The sequence below is a fragment of the Panthera uncia genome, chromosome C2 (genome assembly GCF_023721935.1).
Source record: "Panthera uncia isolate 11264 chromosome C2, Puncia_PCG_1.0, whole genome shotgun sequence".
In the NCBI taxonomy this organism is placed as follows: Eukaryota; Metazoa; Chordata; class Mammalia; order Carnivora; family Felidae; genus Panthera; species Panthera uncia.
In genome coordinates, this window is record NC_064810.1 from 58,635,376 (window position 1) to 58,660,877 (window position 25,502).

Here is a 25,502-nt window from a genome sequence, read left to right on the forward strand (position 1 = left end):
ACACTCAGTGAGAGAATAACCAACATTTATTGGGTGCTTATTATATGCCAGACACTGTTTAAGTTTTATATTAATTAATCCCCTTAAATTTTACATCAACCTTGTAAGTTCAAATACCATTATCATTCCCATCTTACCAATGGGAAATAGGCACAGAGAGGCTAAGTAACTTAAAGTCATACAGCTGGCAAATGTGAGAGGTAGGATTCAAGCCAGGTGTTGGAGCCAAAAAGAAAGTGGAACTAAAAAAACAGTGGCTGCTGGGGCACTTGGGTGGCTCAGTTGGTTAAAATGCTGACTCTTGATTTCAGCTCAGGTCATGATCTCACAGTTCGTGAATTCAAGCCTTACATCAGACTCTGCACTGACAGCACAGAGCCTGCTTGGGATTCTGTCTTCCTTTCTGCCCCTGCCCCACTCACTCTCTCTTTTTAAAAACAAATCTTTAAAAAAAAAATTAAAAACAGTAGCTACCAAGAACTTAGGGGGAAATGTGTTAAGGTATATGTTTTTCTAGATGCCTATTTACGGGAGAATATTGTATAGGATATGTGGTCACAGAAATCTGAATGAGAATTCGGGCAAATCTTTTGCTCTTCTGCATCTTGCCTATAGTAAGTGAAAAAGTTTCAGCACTTTCAGATCAGAAGCTCTGTGGGGTTGAGTTTGGTGTTTTATTTTTAGTGGGGAACTAATAAGGAACTAATTATTAGGAACTAATGAGTCATTTACTTTATACTCAACATACAGATTCACCCTATCTTCTGACAGTTGATATGCCCCCAGAACACATTTCTCACAGATTTCCCATTGCCTTGCGAGAGTGCTTCTCATCCACAATAGATAACTGTTTCAGAAAGAATGAACCGACAAGGCCAGTTGAGGAAAATCCCCACCCCTATCCAGGCTTCAACACACTCCGAGAAAAGTCCCTGTGGACATACAACTGCCCAGAGACCAGGCGGGGATGAGGATTAGGATTAACATTCTTGACCACAATACACCTCTAACTACTGACCTCAGGCCAACTTATTGTATAACAAAATAGAAACTTCAGAACTACTATTGGCCATAAAGTGATAGAAAAACAAGTGATAGTTCCCCGTTTCTCCATACTCTGCAGATGATGTGGACCTCAGGGCTAAGGACACCTCAGAGTGGCCCCTGACTGACTTCCCTCCATGGAACCTGCAACCCTAATGCTAGGCCTGTGTTTGCATACAGCTGGTGCCACAGGATCATGTACTTTTATGCCTCTAGTTTTTTGGTTTTTCTGCTTTTTGATATGAGTCCTGTCTCTTTGGGTGAATTTTGAACTCTTTGAATTCATAGAGGTCACGAACGCTTCTTCACTTAAATCCCTGCATGTTCTGAGTTAGTGTTGGACTCACAATGTAGTATAATAAATTCTTGCTGAGGACAGGGACTTTACTATTTACACCTGCTATATATACATAGATGATCAAGGAAGACAGAAACATGAGACTCTCCTTCACCCTTCCATCGCACCATTTCCTGTTTCCGTAGCCAGTCTAAGTTCTATTTGTGGATCTCTGATTTTCCTTACCTTCTCCATTCCCATTCATCTTCCTGCTTCGCTTCTCAGAGCAAGAATCTTCCAAACCTCTCCACTCATCTCCACTTCTAATCTAAATATCCTACCAGGTAAGCTGCCCTACCATCTAGTCTACTCAAGAGCATTTCCCACTACTCCCTGCTAGCTTGGCCCAGTCTCTCTGTTGGAGCTGCATCAGCCTTTCTGCCAGAAGCCCTCCACCTCCACAGGGTATGGTGATGTCACCCCTACACCTTCTAGTTCTGAATGGGCTGCTCACATCTGACAGGCAGGGCAAGAGCAGGGCAGACTTCTATTTGGTTCATGATCCTTCTAAAAACCCTTTGAATGTCTGCTACGGAAGTGTAGCTTGTATGAGCCCCAAATCCTGCATATTTCTCCTCCTCTCCATGTCTCACGCAGCCTAATCTGAACAGGTGCCCTCTCATGACTCTAAAGACACCAAGATGTGCTTCTCAGGCTGTTATTGGTGAGAGAAGGTCTAGGGACTTTTAAGGATCACCTACTTTTAAGAATCAGAGTAAAAAGCAAAAGGTCAAGATAAAAGCGCAATCATGGGGCCAATTGCTATTGAGAGGTCAGATAAGATACAGTTAGAAAGGTATTCTTCAGATTTGGCTATTCAGGGCCATTGGTCACTTTAGTAAGGGCAATTTCAGTGCGGTGATAGGGAAAAAGACAGCAGAAGCTTGGCTTTGAAGGGAAGATCAAGTCAGTGTAAAGAGAATACATGGTTAAAGAGGAGACTTTTAAGATGAGAACAAGTTGATTTAGTGTGCTTTAATGCTGAGGATGAAAACCCTAAGGAAGTAGAGGCTGAAGGTACAAGAAAAAAGGTGACTGATGGAGACAGGCACCTGAAGAGGAAGGAAGAGACAGCCTCAAATCACATACAAGTCCTTCTGTCAGCTGCTCAAAATTATTGAACGTACAATCTATACTTGATCTCTTAATGTGCAACCATATACTTATATCTTATCTGGCACTTATCTCTATTTATTATTTGAATTATCATCTGTGCCATTCATTTGAGTATTTTTGCAGAATAGCAACATAGCATTAATATGTAAAAACTTGATGGCTGTGGGAAGCCACTTACCCTCTATTAGCCCCAGTGTCCTTATCTGCAACATAAGTATTGGTAAAATGATAGTATTATTAACGTGATAGTATGATACTGCACAGAGACAATGTCAATGAATGGAGTGGTTGCAATTGTTGACTCGAAAATGCCTTAGAATTGCATCTCCTGCAATTGTGGCATCCTGCCCATGGTATTGGCATCTGACAGCCTGGCTGGTCCACAGAAGAAGCAAACAAAAGGATGGAATTTTTTCCGAAGTCGCTAACAGCGTACCCCAATAACACCAATTCCTCTACCACTGCTACTTCGCAGGTAGTTCTGTTCCTTGGTTTTCAAATTCAAAAGGATCAGCTGGTTCCCAGCGATGTACATCACAGTACTGCTGTCCAGAAGTTTTAGGTTGGCCCGCTTTCTACAGTCATAACCAAAGGAATGACTGAGGGAATATTGTTAAGGAAAAGAAGTGACACAAAGTAACCATTCTAGAGACAGGAAACGCAATGTAATAAATATGTTTTTAAACTCTGTGCCCTTCAATAAAGACTCAGTGTTGAAGTAGTTGCATTTTACTTTGAAACTCAGAGTTTTTTATTTGTCACTAATGCAACCTTGCTTTCAAATTAAGTGAAAATCCTCATACTCTGATTTAGTCAATATTTTAATTTTCCCAGGGAAATCCTGAAAGCAGATTCATTTTATAAAAGTAAAAGTATCAAAAAGGCCTCTTGATGTTGAAAGACCAGCTGTTTAAAATTCTGACACGTTTTGAAATCCTGAAACACCAGTAATATTACATGTTGTAATAAATCTACATAAATATAATTGAAATTTAATTCATATGAATTATGAAAATGGACTAAATAGTATATGGTATATAAGTATATATAATAAATATGCTAACATTTCCTTTCTGAGTGCATTAATATGTATAGGTGTATAGATGAGTGTGTGTGTGTGTGTGTGCATATTAATGCTATACAGTAAATCTGCACTAATTCAAAATAAAGGTTAAAATAATCGAAGTTTTTATAAGACATCTTTTAAATGTACATTGTTCAAATTAATTCAAGTTCAAGTTCAAATTAATATAACCTAAGATATAAATGTAATAAGTAAGTTAAATGAGGTTAATCTATCAAAACATTATAGTTTGCAAAAGAAACATATTACATAGTATATCTTAAGTAGATGGTTTCTTATTTTCTAAGAGTTACCGTTGAACACAAAAGTTAAAGGATCACTGGAGAAATCTTTATTTCTTGCCCTTGTTTAAAAAAATAAATTCTGATTTTAGAGGATTATTTTTATTTGTAAGTGAATATTTTTAGAGAAAAAACTATGTAGAATTATTAGCAAGAATATATAGAATGTAAAAAAGGAGAAAATTTTAATTAATGCAGTTTGAATTGTGAGGTATATACAAACTATTAACCAACTATACATAACTATACTTACCTCATTGTCTAAGAGTTAAATTGAAAAAGAGACAGAATATTTCAGGGCTTTTTTATCTGTTCAAGAAAAGGGAATTTTGTCAACTCACTAAAGACACGAACACCTAAAATTAATTTTTATATATAATTTCTGGGTGATTCCGTCAATTAAGCGTCCAACTCTCAGTTTCAGCTCAGGTCATGATCTCACAGTTTGTGGGTTTGAGCCCCATGTCAGGCTCCACACTGGCAGTGAGGAGAGCCTGCTTGAGATTCTCTCTCTCCCTCTCTCTCTCTGCTCCTCTCCTGTTCATGCTCTTTCTCTAAATAAACAAACAAACAAACAAACAAACTTAAAACTTAAAAAAAAAAAAAAGAAATGCAAATGAACATGTGATCCAAAGATCTTGATGAAGCTATTCAGACCTCATGGGTACTGAGGCCTCCTTACAAATAAAGAATGGGATCCACATGTTCCTTATCTTCCTGGTATGGGCAGGAAGTTTCCCCTACCTTCCTTTTCCCTTTCCCCAAACTGCTGCTCTCACCTTTCTTTCCTCCTCTTCCTTCCTCTTTTCCCAGTGCCAGTGTAGCACTTGGAGGGCTAATAGTGTGTCAATAACTGAGAGTAGAAATGGCTACCATCTCTTCACTGTCTTGGGTGACAGTTGGAAATCACTTATCTGGTATTAACATCTCTAATTTCAGGGTAGAGTAGGACTCCCTTTTACCTGCTGCTGTTCTGATCAAAGGCCCTTTCAAATGCAGAATGGGTGAGACTGTAACTTCCCAAACTCTCCCCCTCCAAATTACAACCTGCTTCTTCTCATAGCTCATCTCTACTTCCTAGAATGCCTAGTGCAGTGTCTTGAGCCTATGAGGCATTCAATAAACATTTCTTGGATGCATTAATTAATGAATTAATTAATGTATAACTAGAGTCTGATCCTTCCCTTTTAACCCCAGATGACAGCGGATCCCCTAACCAGAGCTTTGAAGATGTTAAATTGTGTTCTGCTGTACCTTCAACTCCTTTCTGCTTTATCCCACCCTGTCTTCTGGTTTGCATTTTCTTAACTTCCTATCTGAGACCCAGGGCCTTCACTGTCTGTTCATGAGCATCTAGGACCCTCACTTTAAAATTGTGTTTAAATACATCTTGTATAAATTATGCTATGGTTTAGGTAATATGTAATACATGACACATTTCTTGACTTACAAGACACTGAACTTTGAAACTGAAGTTGACTCAATTGAATTAATAAAGTATAAAGGATTGTGTAGGGGATACATGACAGCTAACTTCTCCTTGGAGCTTCTCACAAGAAATAGAGATCATATTTGTTCCAACCCTGGAGAGTAGAACTGTCTAATGCAAGATGTTCCAGAGAGGCAGCTTTTGATTCAAGGCCTGCAAGAGCTAATAATGTGAGCTATCCAGAATTTGTGACTTCCTTAGCTTTGAAAGTGTTCATGAAAAGTCTATAGCAGATACAGCCACTCATCCAGCATCAGTAGAGGTAATTCATATATCGAGTCAAAAGTCAAGGTCACTCTGACTTGTTATCTGGAATCGCAGCATATCTCTCTAATACAGAGATCCCTGTATCCTGGAGCAACAAGTCTCCAGTGTTGGGGGCTGGGAGAGGGCAACACAATCAAAAGTACTTGGTAAACTTTTTCAGACTACATGTGCCCAAGTCCCTCTACACACAGAAATGATGCAGTAGGTCCAGGAAAGGTATCAGAGCATGTGTATTTCAGGAAAATCTTCCAGGTGACTGCTAAACCACCTCATTTGAAACAAATAGGCTAGAAGGAAGGCAACAGCATAACTTCTATCAACAACTTGTCCAAAGATGACATATACGAAAGAAGTCCTCAAAAGAGAAAATTCCAGGTTATAAGATTCAAGGTGAATTAGTTCTAGTTACACCTGGGATTGAAACAGAAGCTATAATAACATGTTCTATTTTTATATGAAAACCAAAACTGAGTCAGTGAGTACACCACCCTCCTCTTTAAGCACACTTTTATAAGAGGCCAGTCAGTGTTTCAGGCCATGTGGTGGTCATCTGAAGGTAGGCATACCAAACTGCTAGCCAAGAGCATTAATGGAAATATTTTCCTAACCACCTTACAAACCTAACATCATACAGTGACAGCAAACCCTAAATCCCCTTGTTAATCATCCCCACCTTTACAATTCTTCATGGACTCTTATTCTCCAGACCAATTAAAGTGTGTTATTTTGTGCCCTACTTCCTCAGGGTTGTCTTCTCTGATACTCATCTGACAAATAATGTGTAAGTACTAATGTCTGACAATTGTATCAGTGTTTTAAGAAATCAATGATTTTAACTTGGTAGGCATTGAGAAAGGGATGCCAGCCTGGTAGAGGATGTAAACCAGGATAAGAGGCCTTTTGATCTCCTTTACATCATGTCTCATGAGAGAACAGCCAGAAAAGTATCATTTCTCTTTATGGTTATTTAGCATCAACGAAAGGTTAGTTTAAATTAAGGTCCCGTATTTCTGTCTCAGCTTTTCTAAGGGCCAAGCTTCTTAGAATTACCTAAGACAGGGATCGGCAAACTTTTTCTATAAAGGGCCAGATAGTACATATTCTAGGCTTTGTGGGCCAGGTGACTTCTGTTATAACTACTTAATTCTGCCCTTGTAGTGTGATGGCAGCCACAGATAAAATGAGAATGCGTGAGAATTACTGTGTTCCAATAAAACTTTATTTAGGAAAATAGACCGGAGGCCAGATTTGGTCCATGGGCTACAGTTTGCCGATCCCTGACCTAAGAAATTGAAATCCAAAAGTTATACATATGTAACTGGAGTGGATACACAAGTGTGAGAAGATCCAGTGGTATGTTCGAATCCGGAGTCACAAAAGGCATCGAAATCAGCTCTGCATAATCATAGAAGAAGTTTTCTGATATTTTCTTCTTAACTTCCTCCTCTGCCCTTTCTGAGTCTGGAGCTGGGGTTTCCATATACCGAGATTCTAAAAAAATAAAATATTTTAACTAAAAAGAGCATCTGGTGAGTCCTAAAATTGTATTTCACAAAGACAGGAGGAATATACGTACCCCGCAATACTCTAGCAGTACTACAAGTGGCCTGAACATGGGATGCTACCTACCAGTGAGCATGGGAAGAGGAACCAACATGGCCCTGTGCTTGGGAGGAAGAGAAATCAACAAAAGGTGAATGCTGAACTCTGGTCATGGTTTTGCAGTCTCAAACAGCAACTCCCAATCAGTTCCAAAGGAGAGTTATAATTCACTAATCCAGGGTAGAGCACTCCTGAGATCATCCAACCCCCAGAAAACCAAGTATGAGAGTCCTGTATGTGATCCTCAGAAATGTAATCTACAGTTCCAGAGATGCTACCCTATTAGAATATGTTCCAAGCTCTTACTTTTATCACTGCAAAATATCCTGAAAATTTTTATTTCTATGGATTTATAACTGTTCATTTGGGGCAATTTGTCTTTAAAACAGTGACAATTACAGATAGGAAACTAGTAACACTTACCTGCAATGCTCTCCACATAGTCATCTTGAAATGAACTTGAACTTCCTTCCAATTGTTCCATAGAATAATCATCATCGCCTAAACGTGATTCTCTCCCTTCGGTAAATGTTTCTTCTGTGGCATCTTCTAAAAGTTTGTAATCCTCTTTCATAGCAGCTATTAAAAGTATTTTGTTTTAATCATTTCTAAATCTTGAATTCAACATTTTCTTATTTCCAAAGTAGCTCATATTTTCTGATCACAACAGAAGTAAATTAAAAATAAACTGTGATAAGATCTGGAAAACCTACAAATATTTGGAAATCAAACATTTAAAAATAATGTGTGGATCAAGGAGAAACCAACAAAGAAATTTAAAAATATTTTAAACTAAGTGATAATTAAAATATAACATATCCAAATTTGTGGGATGCAGCTAAGGCTATGGTTAGAGGGAAATTTATAGTTTTTGTACATATAAGAAGAAAAGTCAAAACTCAGACCTCAAGAATCTAGAAAAAGCAAAAAAGAAAATAGAAGTCATAGAAATAATAAAAATAAAAGCAAGAGCCAATCAAATAAAAGGCAAGCAAACAATAGAGAAAATTAGCAAAACCAAAATCATTCTATTACCAAATGGAGAAACTCTACCTCTTATTGAGTATGGGAAGAGTCAACTTTAATCTCTCTACTTAGTGAACAACCCAGAAACTGGTTCACTCTGCATGAGAATTCCAAAGGGTAAGAAGTTGCTCATATTTTAGCAAGCCTGAGAACAGGGTCAGGTCTCCAGGCCAAAAAAAAAAAAAAAGCGTGTATGGGGGAGCTATCAGGAATGTGGCCAAACCAGAAGAGATACCTCTTCTCACAGGACCAAGAAAAAGGGTTTCAGGATACCAGAAAATTACTTCAGGTTATCATTTGGGATACTAAGAACCACAATATATGAACTAATTTATGAGCTGAGTGCAAGGTCAGACCACACTTGACAGGCCATCCCCTGTAAGGATCTGACATAGAAGGGGAGATCCTGAGGCAGTGCTAGACAAAGGGTCATTATTATTAAATCCATCCACCTAGGAAAATGCTGCAAAGGACTGGACACCAAAAGGTAGACAATCCTGGGTCAGAAATTAGGGAGTGGAGAAAAGTGGAAATGGAAAATCAAGAAGCAGACTAACAGTTTCGAAGACAGTGATATAACCATGTTTTTTGGAAAGATAATTATAGTGGTGGTATGGAGAGAGACTTGAACAGAAAGGCTTGAGTCCAAGCAAGAGGAGATAAACACCTCAAATAAAACATGATATGGAGAAATTATGGATTTACCAGATATGTCTCAGATACATTGAAATAGTGTAATGTCAATTTTGTGAATGAACTGATTTCCCCAGGACCTGGTCTCCTCTAGGTGAATAATCAAAATTATATTTCTGAAACTGTATTTAGGATTAGAGCTACAAAAGTCAAGACTCCCCTATGACACCTAACACCATGATGCCCTGTCAGAAAGAGCAAGCCATTTTTTAAAAATTCTTTTACACAATTCCTCACATTTTACTCTATTTTTTTAGTATAGTTGACATACAGTGTTACATTAGCTTCAGGTGTACAACAAAGTGATTCAACAATTTTATATGTTATGCTTATCACAAATATAGCTACCATCTGTCACTATACAATGCCATTACAATATCATTGACTGTATTCCTTATGCTATGCCTTTTGTGACTTATTCCTGTGACTTATTCATTCCAAAACTGAAAGCCTGTATCTCCCATTCCCCTTCACCCATTTTGCCCATTCCCCACCCACTTCCCTTCTGGCAACCATCAGTTTGTTCTCAATATTTATAGGTCTGATTCTGCTTTTTATTTATTCATTTACTTTCTGGTTTCATAATGGACCTTACTGGGAAAAGTTAGTGTTAAAAACATTCAAATTCATAAGATTTAAATAAGACATTAAATTATACCTTGTAGCTATAGTAATCATATGATCACCTGATTCTTCTTTTTGTTTATTCATTTGTTTTCTTTTTAGATTTCACATATAAATGAAACCATATGATCTTTTTTTTTCTCTAACTTATTTTATTTGGCATTATACCCCCTAGGTCCATCCATGTTGTTGTAAATGGCAAGATCTCATCTATTTATGACTGAGTAATATTCCAGTGTGTGTGTGTGTGTGTGTGTGTGTGTGTGTGTGTGTATCACATCTTCTCTATCTATTCCTCTATCAATGGACACTTGGGTTGCTTCCATATCTTGGCTATTGTAAATGATTCTGCAATAAACATAGGCATGCATAGATCTTTTCAAATTAGTATTTCTGGTTTCTTTGTGTAAATACCCAGTAGTAGAATTATTGGATAATAAGTATTTCAATTCTTAATTTTTGAGAGTCTCTGTGGAGAGAATCTCCATAGTGTTTTCCACAGTAGCTGTACCAATTTATGTTTCTACCAACAGTGCACAAGGGTTCCTTTTTCTCCACATCCTTGCCAACACTTGTTTCTTATCTTTTTGCGTCTAGCCATTCTGACAGGTGTGAGGAGCTATCTCGTTGTGGTTTTGATTTGCATTTCCTTCGTGATGAGTGATATTGAGCATCTTTTCATGTATCTGTTGGCTATCTGTATACCTTCTTTGGAAAAATATTCAGGTCTTCAGGTTGTTTTGGGGTTTTTTTGGTGTTAAGTTGTATAATTCTTTATATATTTCAGAAATTAACCCTTTATTGGATATATCATTCGCAAATATCTTCTCCCATTCAGTGGGTTGCCTTTTGATTTTCTTGATGGTGTCCTTTGCTCTGCAAAAGTTTTTTTTATTTTGATATAGTCCCAATAGTTTATTTTTGCTTTTGTCTCCCTTGCCTTAGGAGACATACCTAGAAAAACGTTGCCATGGCTGATGTCAAAGAAATTACTGTCTCTATTTTCTTTTGGGAGTTTTATTGTTTGAGGTCTCACATTTAGGTCTTTAATCCATTTTGAGTTCATTTTTTTGTATGGTGTAAGAAAGTGAAAGTGGTATAGTTTCCTTCTTTTGCATGTAGCTGTCCAGTTTTCCTGGCACCATTTGTTGAAAAGACTGTGTTTTCCCCATTGTTTATCCTTGCTGCCCTTATCACAGATTAATTGACCATAAAAGCATGGGTTTATATCTGGTCTCTATTCTGTTCCATTAATCTATGTGTTTATTTTGGTGGCAGTAACATACTGTTTTGATTACTGTAGTATATCTTGAAATCTGGAATTGTGATACCTCCAGCTTTCTTCTTTTCAAGATTGATTTGACTATTCAAGGTCTTTTGTGGTTCCTTAGAAATTTTAGTATTTTTTGTTCTAGTTCTGTGAAAAATGCTGTTGGTATTTTGATAGCAATTACATTGAATCTATAAAATGTTTTGGATAATGTAGACATTTAAACAATATTAATTCTTTCAATCCAAGAGTCTGGCATATCTTTCCTTTTGTTGGAGTTTTCTTCAATTTCTTTCATCAATGTTTTATACTTATCAAAGTACAGGTCTTTTACCTTCTTGGTTAGGTTTATTCCTAGGTATTTTATTCTTTTTGGTGTAATTGTAAATGGGACTATTTTCTTAATTTCTCTACTATTTTATTATTAGTGTATAGAAGCACAATTGATTTCTAGGTATTAATTTTTCATCCTGCCACTTTACTGAATTCATTTTTTACTTCTAAAAGTTTTTTTGTGAAATCTTTAGGGCTTTCTATGTATAGTATCATGTTATCTGCAAATAGTGACCATTTGAGTTCTTCCTTACCAATATAGATGTCTCTTATTTCTTTTTCTTGTATAATTTCTGTGGCTAGGACTTCCAGTACTATGTTGAATAAAAGAGGCGAGAGTGGACATCCTCATCCTGTTCCTGATCTTACAGGAAAAGCTCTCAGTTTTTCACCATTGAATATGATGTTAGCCATGGATTTTTTTCATACATGGCCTCTATTATGTGGAGGTATGTTCTCTCTAAGCCCAGTTTGTTGAGAGATGTTGGATTCTGGATGTCAAATGCTTTTTTGCATCTATTAAGGTATTCATATGATTTTCATCCTTCATTTTGTTAATATGATGTATCACGTTAATTGATTTGCAAATATTGAATCATCCTTACATCCTGAGAATAAATCCCACTTGATCCTGGTGAATGATTCTTCTAAGGTATTACTGAATGTGGTTTGCTAATATTTTGTTGAGGATTTTCACGTCTAGTTTCATCAGGGATATTGGTCTGCAGTTTTCTTCTTCTGTAATGTCTTTGTCTGGTTTTGGTATCAGGGTATTTCTGTTTTATTTGCAGTATATGATATTCTTCTATATATGTTATCCAATTTAATCCTCAAACTACTCACAATTATCATCTTAATGGGTGAGAAAATTGAGGCTCAAAGAGGTAAAATAATTTATTCCAGATCAAGTGTCTCTAAGTGGTAGACCCAGGCCTCAAACCTAAAGTCCAGCTCTTTCTACTATACTGTATTAGAAAAGTTCAGTAAAGACTCACAGGAGACAGCAAGACCAGGTTTGCAGAGAGATCATTATCAACATAGAGATGATAGTAACTTCTATGTGTCAGGCTCTGGAGATTAAATGGTTAAAACACAGTCTCTGCCCTTTTAAAGAACTTAGAATTTAGCAATAGAATGAAACAAGTAAACCATTTCTGTTGTATAAACTTAAAAACTCTTTAAAAATGGTTTTACCTAAATTTAGTAAAAGCCTAAGGGTATATTATAATCTTTACTTACATCTTGATGCAGATTTAGAGGAGCTCTGAGACTGCCTTCCATCACTCTTTGATCCATCTAATTTCCCCCCATCAGTGTCCTGATCACCTGGTTCCTTCATTTCCCCTGTAAGCACAAAATTGAGAAAAAGAAAGGGACACAGCTATAAAATAAAAGTCCTTTACAGATATTTCTCACCTAACAAATTCCACAAGCACCAAATACCATGTGTGTTGATCACTATGTATGCACAGTATCTGAGATGACTTCACCAGCAGGACGGAGAGCAGCCAGCAGAGACCTGCAGAATGGCAGAATATAGTCAGCTAGTCCCTTTCTCTAGGCAAACTTACCATGGTTCCCTCTGGTTTTTCAGAAGTCCACAGTGAAATGTCACGCCAGTCCATGTTTCCTCAGAATATTCCATCATTAAAGTTAAACCTCTGCCACCTGTTTTGGTTTTTTTGTTTTTGTTTTTGTTTTTGTTTTTTTGGCTCATCCCTCCATTTCCTCTTCCCATCATTTAATCCCCTTGGTGTTACTAATTAATTTCAATTAAAAAATATTTGTTCAGGGCACCTGCTATGTATCAAGTCTTACAGTAGGCACTAAATTACAGTACTGAACTAGAGATGTGATTCCTAACTTTGTGGAACTTGTTGTTTAGAAAGAAAGATATTAAATGAGCAATTAAAATGCAATCAGTGCTACAAAAAGGAAAGAATAGGGTCCTGTAGGCATGCCTAACCAGATGATTAAATCATGTCCTGGGGTTAAGGAGGAGGTGGTGAGTAAAGGTTGATCAGGCATAGATTGGAAAGAGTGTTTTAGGCAGGGGGAAGTTCAGAAAGAGGGTTGTGTCTGTGAAGGGCTGAAAGCAATCTGTTGTAGAGTGGGAGAGTGAAATGGACGGTGAGGAGGAAGTCGGTAGCAGATTGTAGAACTATCTCTAAGTTTTGCTAAGAAGTTTAGAACTTATTTCTATAGCAACTGAAAGCCACCTTAAGGTTTTAAGGAGGGGAGTGGCAAAGCAGGTTTTCCCTGTGCTCTCTCAGTTGCACTTCCTTACGTCTTTGAAAGCAACTGCTCTATCTTCCTTCTAAGGTCTTCGCTTCTCCACACTAAACATCACATATTTCCTCAACATTCTGTTATGGCATGGCTGGCAGCTCTATTTGAATCAGATTTTGTGGTTCATTTCAGGTTTGAATCTCAGTTTTGCCATATTACTAGCTAATAATCCTTTACATTAATTCCTCAATTGTAAATGATAACGAAGAAGAAACAACTTACAAGGCTTACAAGGCTGCTATGAAAATTAACTGAACTAGTGCATCTTTATCCCTTCCTGGTCTCTGAAAAAAGACTGGATGCCCAGAGCAGATAGGATACACACCACATGGTCAGCTGAGAGTGCAGTATGAACCCCACCTCTCTTCCTTTGGACCTTGGGGGTCATTCCATCTGTTTTCGGCAGTGACATCATAATGATGCCCTGTCTTGATTTGGGGGACAATAGAGCAGGGTCTAAATGTTTTCCTTAAAAGCTATTATCAAGAAAGATAGGTCTTAAAATGACACTTATGTTATTAAATTTTGTGTTTAGTACTTTGGAGCCATTTTTCTGGGTTATTAAGATGACGTTTTACTTTTCAAAAAGTATGTCGTGTGTTCCTTTTTTTTTTTTTTAAGTTGTTCTCCCTTTCTTCTTTCTTCCTTCTTCCTTTTCTTCCTTCCTTCCTCTCACCTGATTGTGAAACACAAGCCTACTGGGGTTGGGAGGTGTGTAGGAATCAAATGATAGAAACATTTTACATAGCAAGATCTTTAAAATCCAAATTCAATGATCCAGTGAATTTCCCTTCCCTTCCAGATTAGATATGCAGACTGCTTTCTACATTTATACAAGTTGATGATTTGAAAATAAATACTTAATTATAATAAAGAATTTTTAAAAATTGATATGGCAAGGTCATATTGGTTATTGCAGCTTGGTTGCAGATTATCATACACCTTGAGTAAACTTCTTTAGGTAGTAGCTACAAACATACCTAAATGCCATTTTCTCCCTCCATTTCAAGGTTCTTCATACTGTAAATCAATTCAATTCTTGAAACTACTGAGCACATTTATATGCAAATGGTATTCTAGTCACTGCGGAGGATACAAAAATGAGCAATATAGAGCCCTTGACCTTAAATACTTTACAAACTAAGAAAAAGTTGACAATTCTCTTTTATGACAGTCTTCGAATACACTTCTCTAAACCACTGCTCCAGATCCGAGGCTGACTAGAAAGAGGATGGTCTGAAAGTCCTGAATGAAGGCTGACTATAGCTAAAGATATCCTTGATAAAAAAAAAAACAACATTTAAATTATTTCAATGAAAATAAACTATCCTCTAAGTTGCCATGTGATGCAGGCTCCAAATAAGTGGAGCAAAGCAGTCATTGGGTTTACTGACAAAAGTAAACTGATATTCTATTGTTGCTAGTCAATTAAGAACCAAAAGATAACTTTTAGTCTGCAAATTTCAATAACATTTCAGTCTATAAACAGGTACTTCTCTGGTTTCCTATTGCCACCATACAAAGTTAGCAGCTTAAAATAACACCCATTTCTTACCTCACACTTTTGGGGGTCAGAAATCTAGGCACAGTTCGCTGCTTCCCAGAGTCTCACAAGATCAAAAACAAAGTGTTGGCGGAGCTGCCTTCATTTCTGAAGGCTCTGGGGAAAATCTATTTCTAGGCTTATTTAGGTTGTTGGCAGAATTCAGTTCCATATGGTTGTAGGACTAAAGTCCCTGTTTCCTTGTTGACTATAGGCTAGGAGTTTTTCTAAGCTTCCAGAGGCCACGTGGCTCATGGCCCCCTTCAAAGCCAGCAGTGGTAGGTCATGTACTTCTCAATGACTTAAATCTCATAGTTTTGGGGGCGCTTGGGTGGCTTAATTGGTTAAACATCCAACTCTTGGTTTCGGCTCAGGTCATGACTTCACGGTTCATGAGATCAAGCCCCACATCGGGCTCCACACTGTCAGTGAGATGCCTACTTGGGATTCTCTCTCTCTCTCTCTCTCTGCTCCTCCCCCACTTGCTTACTCTCTCAAAATAAAGAAACTTTTTAAAAATTTAAGCAAATAAATAAACAAATATCATAGTTTTCTGCTTCCTACCAATAAAAGCTTCATGAGATCATTTTCTGAGTCTTCTTTTTTCTAAATACATTTATTTTTACCATACTGTAACTGAACATTACCTGGATACATATATTCTAATAAAGAGCTTATAAGACCTAATAAATTTACTTACAAGTTAATTATAAAGTGGGAAAGAAACAATTATAGTAAACAATTATGGTAACAGATACAGTAACAATCATGGTAACATCACTCTGTAAACAAAGGATTTAAACCACAATCAAAGGTAAATTGGTATCAAGACAAAAGTACACTCTTTATCCTATTCTGTTACAAACAATATACTCCTCAAGTGGTTAACATTACCAAGCAATAAATTTTAATATCAGAAACACAGTTAATATCAAGTTGTCTACAGTATGGAAGAAAATACTGGAAGCCAAGCAATTTTCCCAGTGTTCTGAACTAACAATACTGGACAAAAAATTAAACTATTTGAGATCCTTTCTTAGTTTTTGTTGTTGTTGTTTCAGAAAGGGTGGCTGAAGAACCTGTAAAAGGCAACTGAGTAGGGTCCTGATGTGGAGATTAGCAGTGTAAATGCTGAGATGGAATAAGGTGGTTTTTATTTGTTTCTTAGGTTAGGTTTGGGTTGTTTATAATAAAGGGATTGGGAAGTTGTACTGTAACCTGATGAGGCTTTGGAGCCAGAAAGGCTTGGGTCCACATCCTAGTTTGGCCAAGGGTATAGGTTAGCTTGGCCAAGGGCCAAGTCCCCAGCATCGCTTAACCCTTAGTCCTTTTATATGTAAAATGGGGACTATAGGGTTGCCTGGCAGAGTCATTCTAAGTATTAAATGAGATCTTTTATACCTATAGTTCTCAACTCTGGCTGCACTTTAGAATCACTTCGGAAAACTTTCACAGCATGGCATTCTCAAGGTCTCACTCCCTATGTAATTCTTTTGTGTAGCCAAAGAGAAGAACCTGGGTTAAGGACCAGGGGTTCATATAAAGCACATAGTAGGTACTCAAAAATCGTAGTTGTTTTTACCATAATTACTACAAATTCCCTCTAATACAGCCAGGGCTCAATAAAGGTGACCATGAAATCTTCAGAGTTGAAAGAGGTCTTATCTAGTCCAACCTCCCACTCGTGAGACTCACACATCTACAACATCAAGCTCAGTACCATTAGAAAAGTAGGTTGGTGTATTGGCCAGGCTGAGAATTGGCTACAGTCTGTGCTTACAGCCTGGCTCTCCTCTTACTCCTCCTGTGAGGTGTTCAACAGGTATTTAACTTCTCTGTGCCTTGGTATTTTCATCTGCAAAGTTTAGTACCTACTTCATAAGGTTGTTCTGAGACCTCATTGAGTTAATACAGTAGAGTTTTAAGAACAGTGGTGCCTGGGGGCACCTGGGTGGCTCAGTCGGTTGAGCATCCTGAGTGTCCGACTTCGGCTCAGGTCATGATCTCACGGTTCGTGAGTTCGAGCCCCGCGTCGGGCTCTGTGCTGGCAGCTCAGAGCCTGGAGCCTGCTTCAAATTCTATGTCTCCCTCTCTCTCTGCTCCTCCCCGGCTCATGCTCTGTCTCTCTCTCCTTCAAAACTAAATAAAAAGTTAAAAAAAAAAAAAAGAACAGTGGTGCCTGGCACATAGGTACTCAGTATATAAAATGATTGAAGGGATAAATGTATTCATTCCTGAATAAAGGAAAAATGAAGGAACATGATCAGTCAGCTTCAATTTAAACATTTCAGGTAAGCAGGTTAATGCTCACTTCCAGTTCTTAGTTCATTTTATACTCACCTGAAATCTGCCTCCCTGCAATTTAGATCCATTTGCTCCTTGTTCTTCTGGGGACACATACAAGTGTTCCTGTGTACCATAACCAATAATTGTAGCAACTTTACTTGTCTCCCTAGACCCTCTCATTTCCAGCTAAAGCATCCCAATTCTTTCAATTATTCCTCACTAACCTGGTTTCAACTCTTTTCAGCATCCTGATAGCTCAAGAAGTTACTCCCCAATGCATTAAATATCCCTCCCAATTTTGTATCTTCTTTGAAGGATCCAGGCATTTTCCAAAAGAGATAAACTATTACTTTACCTGGTGGTAATGTTGTATTCCTTTAAGGCAGCCTGATATTACATTATCTTTTTGGGGTGGGGAGGTGGTAGGTTCATCATATACTGACTCATCATAATCAGCTTGTAACCAACCAGAATGACTACACCGTATTTGTGTGTTCTCAGCCATATCCCATCTCGTATAACTGAAGTAGCTAGGTTTAGGAGTCTACTTGCAGAACTATCTTAAATCTTCTTTTATTACACTCAGGGTCATTGATCCAGCCTATGACTCATTCTGTTAACCAACTCATTGAGTATACTGTCAAGTTTTGAGACAATCCTGAGGAAGTAGAAAGAAAAAAAAGAGTCATGGTTACACAGTGGTGCAAAGGCATGTGTTGTTAGAAGGAGGTTGGCTGGAAACCAGAGAGAATGGTCCCCAAGATGGCACTACTTGGATTCATCCACCACATTCTAGGGTCAGTCTTCAGTCTCACCAGCTCAAACACTCCGCAGCAGCGTTCCAGAGCTGGCCACGTTAAGACTCAGAGGTTGTCGTATAAAACAGATGCTCAGTTTTTACTTTACAATGTGAAATACCACTGTGGAAAGAATAATGATAGCCCATGTTTTCTGAATGATTACCATGTGTCAAGCACCGTCCTAAGGATTCGGCACATACTGTTTCACATGTTTCTCAAAACAACTCTATGAGTTAAGTGCAATTTACAGATGAGAAAGCAGAGCAGTTACTCTTTGAAGTCTTCCCTCTCACTCAACTCATGCAGTTGGTTTCGATGTTCTGTTGCCAAGTAAACAGTTATTAAGCCTTTTGAATTCACCCTCTCCCTTCTATTCCCACTGCCAGTACCCTATTCTGGTTATGCTGTCTCACCTCTTCCATTACCACAGTCTCATACCTTGTCTCTCTCTCTCTTCTCTACTCCATTTCTACCTGCCTCTTGTAGTTTCAAAACACAGCTTTTAGTGTGCTACTCTTCCTGTTTGGAACCTTTAATGGCTCTTCACTGCCACAGAATAAGAACTCAGATTCCTTGGCATGGCACAACGGTCCCTCATCTTCAGGTCTGCAGCTCATTGCCTGTCACTTTCCCCTTTCCTGGTCCCTCCTTAGCTCCTTCTCCTTCTCAAAAGTCTTAGTAGCCATCTGGGACAACTCACAATTGACCAGACACACTGAATACTTACTCATATGCTACTATATCTACTTGTATGCAACAAGTATTTACTCTGTACCAACTACATGCCATGAATGTGCTACTCACTTTACCTGTAATAGCCTATCTAGTTGTGACAAGAACCCCATGAAATAAGCATTATCATCTTCCTTTTCAGAGAGTAGAAAGCTGAAGCGCTGAGGGGTCTATGTGCCGAGTGTCACACAGTTAAGTGTGGTGTGGGCTGGTTTGCGTGACCCCAGAACCCAGGCACTTTCCCACCAGACTCCTTGCTTCTGGAGCCTGGGCTTAGCCCGGTCTAACTGGCACTCCTGGGTCTGCTGTCTTCCGCCCCAGCCGGATTAGGAGTTCCTTGCAGGCAGGAACCGTGTCCACTTTGTACCCACAGTGTCTAGCTCCATGCCTGCCAATACTAGCCGTTTCAATGTTTGTTGAACGGATCGTAGCAAGGACGAAGGACTACGTCTCAGCAAGCCTGGACAACGCTGGCTCAGTCTAAGAGAAACCCTAGTAGGCTCAGCTGCTCCCTGACTCCCTAACAGATTTGAGGACGAGTTCGCGGGAACTGCCTTGCTGCCAGGCTCCAAACTTACCAAGGCACCGACAGCCGCCACGCATTTCTAGTCCCGGCGTCAGCCCCGGGTCTCCGTTTACAGAGGTCACCACGGCAACGAAGCCTCGCCTCCCGGCGGGCGGAGCCGAGTGGCCACGAGGCGCATGCGCCACCGGGAGCTGGTTTTCTGGGAGATCCCGCGGCGGTGCCACTGGGACCCTCAATGTCACTCGCCCTTTGGTCCCAGCTGTTTCGTGCCACATGACCCAAGTTGGAGACAAACAGAAAAGCCCAACATTCTATGAGTTTATCATCCCATTTTTAATTTTATATACAGTTTATATTATAATTATCCTAAGAATGGTATATTGATAAACGAAGTGACTTTTGAATACTTTCTTAGATAACTGCCCAGGAATAAAAAAAGAAAAGAAAAAGAAATGGTCCAAAGGAGCCCTGATTGCGCACTATCATCCGCAAAGCTACATCGCGAGGCTTCTTTATTTAGTAGTTGTTTATTTTCTGCTGTTATCTCTGTTGGCTTTTACGGTAACAGATTGTATGTTGTGGGATCCTTGGCCTCCTGACGCTGGGCACACAAAGTATAGGGCTACCTTGACAGATCTCGGTTTAGCAGTTTGCTCTTCAGCCGCTCTGTGGTACAGGCAGCGCTCAGTATTGAATTTTAAGTACCTAAAGTCACTGGTTACAAATATCATTTTAAAATGGCTACATTGCACACCGGAAACTAATAAACTGTATGTTAACTGGAATTTAATTAAAACGGCTACAATATTGCAATAAGTGACAAAGGACTTTGTATCCAGAATAGATAAAGGATTCTTATAATTGAATAAGAAAACAAACCCGACAAGTTAATTTTTCAAATGGGCAAAGGACTTTGACTACTTCATCGTATCAGCGGTATGAATGGCCAGTAAACATATGGTAACATGCTTCACAGTAGTCCTCGGGGAGATGCACACCACAATGCATATACACCACACCTACCAGAATGGGTAAAAATTCAAAAACTGCCAGCACCGAACGTGGGAGATGTGTAGATACTGTAACTCTCATGCCCTGCTGGTAGGAATGTAATAAGGCACAACGCTTTGGAAAACTGTAAGGTAGTTTCTTTAAAAGTTAAATATATACCAAGCCATTCCATGTCCAAGGTATTTACCCAAGGGAACAAAAATTTATGTCCATACAAAGCCTTGAATGTAAATGTCCATAGCAGCTATATTCACAATGGCCAAAAATTGGAAAGAAAGCCAATGGCCATTGACAGGTGAATGGATAAACATTCATACAATGGAATACTACTCAGAAGTAAAAAGGAAGAAACTGACACACACATGAATGAATCTCAATAGTGAGTGAAAGAAGCCAGACACAAAATAGTGCAATTATGATTCCACTTAGATAAAATGTAAACCAATCTATGATGACAAAAAGCACATCAGTGGTTGCCCAAGGCTGGAGCAAACGGTGGGACGCACTGCAGAGACAGGAGGAATCTTCTAGACATGAAAGAAATGTGTCTTGTGGTTGTTTTGTCTGCCAAAAGTCAATGAATTATTCTCTTTAAATGGATGTAGTTTATTGCATATAAATTATTTCTCAATAGTTTATTTTAAAAGGCTATATTTTATTTTTGTTTATTGTTTTCCATAATGTTACACAACAATTTTCCAAAACCTTTATACCATGCATTTGTTGGTAATATTGAAATGTTTTCTTTAGTCAATTATTCTTGACTTAAAGTCTCCTGACTTAAAAAAAAAAAAAAAAAAAAGGATCATTATCTTTGCTCTTAATTATAAATGGCATATGCAGGGTGTCTGAAAAGCCAGAAAACAGGAAAAAATTAAACAGCTTATTAGTTACATTTTCAAATAAAATTCTCAACATGTTTTCTTTCAACTTCCAAATATCTTTTCAGGTGAAATAAACTCTAAATTTAAAGCACTGGGTCCAATTGTTAATCTGAGAAAACCACTATAAATTCACTATTTAATATCTTTAAAAATCTGGAAGCACAGAGAAAATAGTGTATTTTTTTGTATACCAAAAAACTGGCAGTCATCATTACTGAATGCTTATCGTGAGTCGGGCTCTGTTCTTAACATATTTACATATACTCACCTCACTTACTCCTCACAATCCTAGAAGACATATCATGTCTGACTCTCAAATGGGAAAAATGAGATTAATTTGCCCAGGGACACAGCCCAACTGGCAGAAATGGCACTTGGATCCAAGCTTTCTGCTTGCAATACTTGCAGACTTAGCCACTGTGCTAGATTAGCTATTTCTCGTAAGTAGGAGAAGTCCAGTAATTTTTTTCAAAAGAGCTTCAAGTTGTGGCTTTACCTCATACATTTCGACATTAGGCAACTTACTTCACCTCTAGGGCTCAATTTCCTCGTCTGGAATGGGGAGGTGGGTGGCATTCAAACACCTCTAACTCACAGTTTTATTGAAATAATGGAGCTACTTTTAGCTCAGCACCGTGCCCACCACAATTACAACTCTATAAAGATAGCTATTGTTATTATGGGGTTTCCACACCATATTCACTGTAAGATGGCAGCACGGCCTAGGCTGTGTAGAAAGACTTCCTATGTCCCATCCCAGGGCCACCACTCCCAAGCTGTGTGACCTTGAGAGGGTACTTCTCATACCTCAGTTTCTTCATCTGCAAAGTAAGGATAATGGGATCTACCTCATAAAGGTGTCATAAAATCATGAAGAGTGGCTAAAACACTATCTGGCATTTAGTAAACCATAAACTATTATTAAATTCTGCTAACTTAAAGAATTCCACTATATACTATAGGAATGATTATATCATTAACTGTGGATTTGATTATCAATCTGGTTTCTCTCCCAAGGTGTAATACGGAAAATGGACAATTTTACTAAAGTTTAGCAAATGCTTAGCAGCTTTCTGGGGCATTCTAGAGAAGTCATGTGTTGACCAAAAACATGAATCTATATATAAGCAATACAAGTACTCTGAGTTTGAACTGTAAAAGTAAATACAAATCATCAAATATAGCAGAGTACATGCTTTGTGATGCCATAGATCCAATGGTTCCCAAATTTGAGCATGCATCAGGATGACAGGAGGGGCTTATTAAAACAGAAACAGAGTTTCCGATCCATAGGTCTGGGGTAGGGCTCAGGAATTTTCATCTCTAACAAGTACCCCTGGTGTTCCTACTGATGGTGCTGGTCAGGGTTCATACAGGTGCAGCTGGCTCTGAAAGCTAATAAAGAGGGCACAAGGTAGTGTTAATTAAAACCAAACATGCACCACTTTATGATTTAGGGATGACAAATCTTTATAATGTTGGGGCGCCTGGGTGGCGCAGTCGGTTAAGCGTCCGACTTCAGCCAGGTCACGATCTCGCGGTCTGTGAGTTCGAGCCCCGCGTCGGGCTCTGGGCTGATGGCTCGGAGCCTGGAGCCTGTTTCCAATTCTGTGTCTCCCTCTCTCTCTGCCCCTCCCCCGTTCATGCTCTGTCTCTCTCTGTCCCAAAAATAAATAAAAAAACATTGGAAAAAAAAATTATAATGTTTCCCAGGCTTGGCTATACACTGGAATCATCTGAGGAGGTTTCTCAAAATGCTGATGCTTGTGTCCTGCCCCCACAGTATAAGTTAACTGGTCTGGAGTGAGAGTTGGGCAGTGGGAATTTTAGAAGGTTCCTCAGTGATGAATGGTGGCCAAAGTTGAGAAGCACTGCTTTAGAAAGCCTAATAAAGCTCTTTTCTCTGTATCTGTTATTATTGGAGTATTTTCAATCTACTTTTGTATTTTATCAACAAAAACAAATATTAGCAGGACAGATACTTCAATGTGAGCTCCACAAACCTGTGGAGGTTTGTGAGCACTGGTTCTCAACTCTGGCTGCACATTAAATCATCTTAAGCAGTTTTTTAAAATGTCATGCCAAGGACTCACTCCCCAGGTAGTCAGTTTGGTCTTTTTTCAGTGCTCCCCAAGTTGAAAAGCATGGCTTTTGAAGCTTAAAGAGTTATAAAGGAAAAAAGTAAAGAGCCAACCAGTTGAAGAATATTAAGAAAAATGTATGCCAGCGGCACCTGGATGGCTCAGTCAGTTAAGTGTCTGACTTTGGCTCAGGTCATGATCTCATGGTTTGGGGGTTCAAACCCCGCGTTGCGCTCTGTGCTGACAGCTTGGAGCCTGGAGCCTGCTTCGGATTCTGTGTCTCCCTCTCTCTCTGCCCCTCCCTGCTGACACTCTCTCTCTCTCAAAAATAAATAAACACAAAAAAAAGAAAAGAAAAAGAAAAATGTATGTCAAAAGAAAGCCTTCACATGGAATCTTGCCATCTGCAATGACATGGATGGACTAGAGAGTATTATGCTAAGCAAAATAAGTCAGTCTGAGAAAGACAAATACCTTATGATCTCAGTCATATGTGGAATTTAAGAAACAACAAACGAGCAAAGGCAAAAAGAAAGAGAAAGAGGCAAACCAAGAAACAGACTGCTTACTATTGAGAACAAACTGATGGTTACCAGCACGGAGGTGGGTGTGGGGATGGGTTAAATAAGGGATGGGGATTAAGGAGTGCACTCGCTGTGATGAGCACAGGGCGCTGTATGGAAGTGTTCAATCACTATATTGTACACCTGAAAATAATATTATGCTGCATGTTAACTAAGTGGAATTTAAGTAAAAACTTTTAAAAATTAAAAAAAAAAAAAGAATTCATTCACAAACCAAGCAGATAACTTGACATTTAATAACAGAAGGAATGGTACTAAAATGGTTTTATATTCCAGGCAGGGATAGTACTTATTAAATACCAGGTTTCAAAAAGTACAATACAGATGGAAGAATCTGCAATAATGCAAATGAGGTCAGATGACTTCATGAAAATACATTCAGTGATACTAGAAAAAATTTTTATTTTTGTCACCATAATGATGAAGCCCATATGCCACTTCCTAGAACAGTGGTTTATAACTGCAAGACAAGGGACAGCGTTGTCTGAAAAAGTTCCCCAAGTAGTTCCAATGTGTTTCCCCAACCCCACTCCCACCATTCCAAGCTGAGGATTCTCATCATACAGCAAAAGGACAGAAATAACTTAAAAAGTAATTTTAAAATAAAAACCAGTGTCTGAGAGCCAAACAGGTGCCTTGAAGAAAACTACTTTGAACGTGTAGTAGATTCAGGGCTGGGAAAGTTGACTGCAACTTTTTGTACTCATTTCTGTTTCAACATAAGCTCTATGATCACTATCTATTTGATGTGCACTATCATTATTGATGACATTTTCACATTAGAAGACTATATAAGAATTTTATAATTCATACAACCACTCTTACCTGTGTAAGTAAATATAAGCAAATGTTCCCACACCTATTTTTTAAAGCTGTACATTCCACTTGATGGGAAAGTGATGAACAACAGTGACTTCCCTCCCAAAAAGAGATCAAAGGGAGTGTTAAATTTTTCCGAAAGCCAGACATTAACTACCACAGCCCATTTTATTGTAAGCTATATGCAAAGCAACTTAGTTCTTCAGAAAAAAAATAAAAGAAATACATCATTTAAGATATACTAAGACAAAAAGAAAAAAAACTATTGAATAAAGATGATAAAGGTAAAACTGTGTTAGAAAAACCTTAGTTATGAAATTATCAGAATATAAAACTTCAATTTTCCTATAGTCAAAATTTTATTCAAAGGAGGTTGTACGTTGGTTAGTTGTTGGAAATTTATTTGCAAAGGTCCAAACTGAAATAACTGCTTTATTCTTTGTTCCATAAGTACTAAGTCACAAGATCTTTGAAGGTTTTATCTAAAGGGACATGAAAACTTGCAAGCAGGGGCAGGGATATGGGGATGGAAGTTCAAGAACATGCTACCAAGAACAAACTGTACAACTAACTTCATTTATGACACGTGGGTAGAAAGAGCAAACCAGCCTTCTTCGTTTTGCTTCTCAATCTGTTGAACAAAGATGCAAAAAGGATTTAGAAAGTAATCAGAAACATAAGCCCATTCCAGGTTTACAATTATTTAGATCAAGTACACAGAATCATGTTATCCTATTCCATCAAATGGTACTGAAAATTAAATTGCTGCTGGTAATTTTAA

General features: G+C 38.3%; 2 protein-coding genes across 5 annotated transcripts in view; both read right to left on the minus strand.

The window, feature by feature from the left end:
* CFAP44 (cilia and flagella associated protein 44) overlaps window positions 1-13,343 on the minus strand; it is a 133,635-nt gene extending 120,292 nt beyond the window's left edge. The window contains exons 1-5 of the mRNA XM_049629175.1: window positions 12,610-13,343; window positions 12,406-12,510; window positions 7,644-7,799; window positions 6,950-7,109; window positions 2,934-3,096 (exon numbers count right to left, since the gene is read on the minus strand). Of these exons, the coding sequence (XP_049485132.1) occupies window positions 2,934-3,096; window positions 6,950-7,109; window positions 7,644-7,799; window positions 12,406-12,505 (579 nt within the window). The 5' untranslated portion in view covers window positions 12,506-12,510; window positions 12,610-13,343. The remainder of the gene's footprint in view (window positions 1-2,933; window positions 3,097-6,949; window positions 7,110-7,643; window positions 7,800-12,405; window positions 12,511-12,609) is intronic.
* An 11,718-nt stretch (window positions 13,344-25,061) lies between these two features.
* The window catches only part of SPICE1 (spindle and centriole associated protein 1), a 57,707-nt gene continuing 57,266 nt past the window's right edge, over window positions 25,062-25,502 (minus strand). For all 4 annotated transcript variants that reach the window (XM_049628190.1, XM_049628191.1, XM_049628188.1 and 1 more), the window contains exon 18: window positions 25,062-25,352. In XM_049628190.1, coding sequence (XP_049484147.1) covers window positions 25,299-25,352 — 54 coding nt within the window. In that variant the 3' untranslated portion in view covers window positions 25,062-25,298. The remainder of the gene's footprint in view (window positions 25,353-25,502) is intronic.